We start from the raw sequence: 4353 nt of genomic DNA, 5'->3' as shown, positions 1-4353 counted from the left end.
ACACTCTAACACTAATGTCTAAGGTTCAAATATTGGTACCCTCCATTAATCCTTAAACCCTAAACAAAACCCTAAAAACTGAGGTATTCTAAAATACCTCTTTTCATTGATTGCTACTCTTCAGATTTTTTTATTTGTTAATTTATTGTATTTTTAGGACAAATTTGGGGGTAGATTACCCTTGACATCCCTTAAATCAGTTTCTTAATGATGGTAAAATGTCCAAGGAAAGGCTCTCAGTCGCGTCATAACTCGCTACTGTATTTCAATATTTCACTTTTGTTGCAGAAAAGCCTTTCACTGGCTTGCAGACCAACAACAGGACCGGTTCACTCTGTGTAGATTGACGGAACACAGAAAACCTTCCACTGGCACGCGATCGTATTACTATATATGTACACAGTACACCCTATGCAGCTATATTGCAGGGGACATTTTGCTATTCACCTGTTTCCCAGTATGTGTTAATCTCAATATGAGATGATTAAATTTAACTTCGACGTGAAAATCAGTACATAAGTTAAGTCCTTCGCGTGGTTACACGCAAATATCTCTACCATCTTTCATCGCCATACCAGTTGTTCTTCTCCTTTGGCCCGGTTGGACCTTCCTCCCCAGAAAGTTCTGCCGGGAACTTGTTAAAGAAGTTCCTAACAGAACCTCGGATCATAATTGGAAGCTTTTTTATCACCTTATCTAACTCTTTCCTCGACTTATAAACAACTTTTGGTCCCCATTCTCTCATAAACTGCAACCAACAAGGCTCGGTAACACTGGAGCCAAGGTACTCGGCTGCAATAATTTGATATTTATTGCTTGAATCTACATGTTGATAGCTTCTAGCACAGTCATTTCTGATTCCAATACCGAGTTTTGATGACCCTTGAAGATATGTCCCGGGATGAGGGTAACTTGCATGGCCGCTTTTAGACGAGTAGACAATTGCTCGGTTTCCTTCGATGAATTCCAGATTGGAAGCATCTACCCAGACACCACCACTATGCTGAGAGAAATATATACTGTCAAGTCTACCGGCAAAATTGCTTATACGAAGAGTGAAATGCTCCCAATCACCGACATGTTCACCAGTCCGTCCCAAAGCGATGGTAGTAGGCCCAATCTTGAAAGTTGCAGGTCCATTGAAAGGGAAGAAAATCCACATTACCATATCGGTGAAAGTACCACCTAAAGCTGGTTTCACATGAACATAAAGTTCGGCACTTTCTAGATTACCGTGCTTGACAATATCCTTTTGGTCATCACTCGGGAAATCCAACCAGAACTCTCCGTCATTACTTCCACCTCCAGGCAAATTAGAGCCATCGGGATCGACTGGGTCACCCTTACGGTGTCCAACTTTACAAAGACGGGCTCCATTTCTAAAGAACCATGATACAGAAGATGGGAAGAACACTTCTTTTGGATGAAAGAACACGGTAGGACCATAATGATGAATTAAGTTATGAATTTGATCAAGATTTGGCATCGCCCGCAAATCGGTATCAGAGTTCTTTAGACATGAAATAGGCATTTCATCTCCTGCATTCCACAGGGTAGTACACGAAAATGTCCCTGTCGAAACCCCTTTTCCGAGCATACCACGGTCACAGGGCCGCGTTTTCCAAACTTTGAAAGGGATTTTCTGAAATTTTGAATATGTTTCAAGTAACAAACCACAAGACTGACAATCGTCAACTAGATCCTCTCTGATGCACCGTATATCAGCCCAACTAGGTTTGTCGGGATTATTTGTTACAACAAAACCCATTGCCTTATAGCGTGGAGGAGACTCAGGTAACCAAAAGTAACCAGGTGGATCATAAATTCCCATACCATCATCTGATTTCCACACAAGAGAATAGTCACACGGTGGAAGAAGAGCTGGAGAGCGAGCGCGTTCAGAATCATTGGACGTCACCAAATCCCTAGCCACAAGAACAAAGCCACACATAGGCTTTTTGTTGGGTTGACAGTAATGGCCAAGGCTGAAGAATCCTTCAGGTATATCAATAGGCTTGTAAAATGAGACACATTTTCTCTTATCATGTGATAAATGAGAGCCCCATATAAATTCAAAACTGTTTATTTCCGCTACTTCTATTTCTCCCAAATTAATCTTTCCAGTGCCAAATCCTTGCCCTGGTTGAAAATAAAAAAGCAATCATTTACTACAGTATGTCAAAAAACTGAATATGCAATTGTTTGATGTTTCTAAGATGGACACCACCCTCGGGCATGTTGGTCAAGTGTGCTAATTACTGCTATTATTATGCTCACCTATCAGAATACTTGATAAGACCACCATGAGATCGTCTCAAGGTAAATCACAAAAAGCAACCAAGGTCTGCTGGTCCTGTAGTGCTGTGTTCGATTAGGTTAGGGGACCGGGTTCATATTAAAAGGTTTCTAGTTTCAAAACCTACTTTCAAAGGTACGGCCGTTCATGTATAATTGTATAAACGATTTGGTTTGAGGATCGGCTAACCTAACCAAGGCCGCTTTACCTGCGGCTGGTCAGTCTGAAAATTCAACCATAAAATAAGGCTGAAGATGTAGAATGCAGAATATCCTTGATGAATGCAAATTAGCCTGGGACTTCGAATTGACACAACTAATTTGTCAATTTTCCGATGGAATCAACAACTCCCTATTCCTTGGTCATAGATTATGATGGAATATAACAAATGACTCATTAAACTAATTGCACATTTAGATTGTGAAGTAACAACCATAGTATCTGATACTTGACACAATTTTCAATTTGAGTCATCCAGAAAGAGCCTCTAAGTGCTCTTAAGAGTCTTAACACATGAATAAAGCTCCTGACATTCGATCCCTTTTTCCCTGCTTTTTGCAGCAACTCTCGAGGGACTAGGGTAATGCTGCTGTACTAATTCTAAGCAGTTTTGATCAGCTAGTCACTTAAAGTTGTATTGATGGAATCACATAATATAATGTTTAGTAGACACAGATGGTACATTCGGCTGGTCATAAGAAAAGTATTATAAAAACATGTGTCGACACGAGGCTAACACTCCTCAAAATCTTTCACTCCAAAATCACATGCTACCTAACAGGCTAACACTCCTCAAAATCAGCAGTAGAATGCATTCATCTTGCAGCAGCCGCAACAGCAGCAGCAGAATTCTTATAGAACTAAGAACATTAACAGTATAATACAAAAACAACATATTCTAAGCTGAAACTTACAAAAAAGCATAACACAAAATCTTATTTAAGACGGTTGTAAGCGTGAAATGGATCTAAAACGACCCATATATTAAGTATTAGAGATATGTTCTTGAACCAGGCTCACAGTTAAAAGACGGTCTTAAGAAAGACTTACGGATTTAACAAAAACCCGGCTACCCCACATGATCATTCACACAAACATTCAAAAGATATGAACTTTATATAATTCAAACAAAAGAAAACACCATAACAGCATTACCTTGAGACCAATTAGGCAAAGGAGCAGGCAATGAGAAAGTATTAGTACAAGGAGAATTATCTGATGAATCATCCTTAGACAAAAACTTACATCCAACCATATTCTTCAACATCATATTTATTTTAAATTAAAACACTATTAATTTTTTGTTATATGAGTATGATTATATTGTGATTATGTTGATCAAATTCATATTGGTATCTATAAATTTCAGTATTGAAAAAATCTGGGTTTTGGTTTAAATGATGAATCATGAATGAATTGATGATCAAAATTAGGATTATGTGTAGTATTGGTTATGATGGGAAAGAGGAAATACAGGAAGAGGGATGATTCATTACGTATTCCCATTTTGTTGGATCCCAATTTGGAGAAGATGGCGCAAAGTAAAGAATGTAATTCGTTGTTTCTTTAATCCCTTGGTCCTGGTCGCACTTATCTTTTTTGATGTTTCATCAATGATTTACGTTTTGTTTAATTTTTGGGTTATTTTATGGCAATAAGCCAATAATCCATTCTATGCCTAAAATTGGACCGTGGGCTGTTTTGGCACGGATCGGGTTGGGCAAGTATCGGGCCGGTTTGGGGAGTGGAGAGCCCGAACCCACAATGCGGGATTTAGGGTGCGGGCTTAGAGCGGGTCGGACTAGGAATTGGTGGCCCTGAACTGGCCCAATTGGGAAAAATGGGCAGAAAAGGGGCGAGCCAGGCGGGCTGGGCGGGTTTGGGCAGTGTGGGTTGGGGTAGAGGGAGCCCGAGACCGGCCCGGGTATAGGGCGGGTTGGGCGGGCCTATGGATTGTTGGCCCAATTGGGCTGGGTGGGTTAGTGTGGGCCGATGGGCTGGGCCAAACTGCACTCTTGTCTAGGTCTACATATGCCTCTTCTTCTTAGATTAATCTA

General features: G+C 40.3%; 1 protein-coding gene across 1 annotated transcript; it reads right to left on the bottom strand.

The window, feature by feature from the left end:
* Nucleotides 1-349: 349 nt before the first annotated feature.
* On the bottom strand, nucleotides 350-3916 carry LOC141592036 (hypothetical protein At1g04090-like). Its single transcript, XM_074412589.1, has 2 exons — nucleotides 3452-3916; nucleotides 350-2139 (listed from the first exon to the last, which is right to left on the bottom strand). The coding sequence occupies exons 1-2, from the start codon at nucleotides 3564-3566 to the stop codon at nucleotides 554-556; spliced, it is 1701 nt and encodes a 566-aa protein (XP_074268690.1). The 5' UTR covers nucleotides 3567-3916; the 3' UTR covers nucleotides 350-553.
* Between the last annotated feature and the right edge of the window lie 437 nt (nucleotides 3917-4353).

The sequence above is a fragment of the Silene latifolia genome, chromosome 7 (assembly GCF_048544455.1).
Source record: "Silene latifolia isolate original U9 population chromosome 7, ASM4854445v1, whole genome shotgun sequence".
Classification (NCBI taxonomy): Eukaryota; Viridiplantae; Streptophyta; class Magnoliopsida; order Caryophyllales; family Caryophyllaceae; genus Silene; species Silene latifolia.
Note: the sequence above shows the minus strand (reverse complement) of the source record. Positions and strands in the feature narration are given on the sequence as shown.

What these genes read in the sequence shown, in the direction of transcription:
- LOC141592036 (XM_074412589.1), bottom strand. Translation starts at nt 3,566, where the DNA reads ATGATGTTGAAGAATATGGTTGGATGTAAGTTTTTGTCTAAGGATGAT. An exon ending in TTTGCCTAATTGGTCTCAAG is followed by an intron (nt 2,140 to 3,451) that starts GTAATGCTGTTA and finishes ATTTTCAACCAG; the next exon opens with GGCAAGGATTTGGCACTGGA.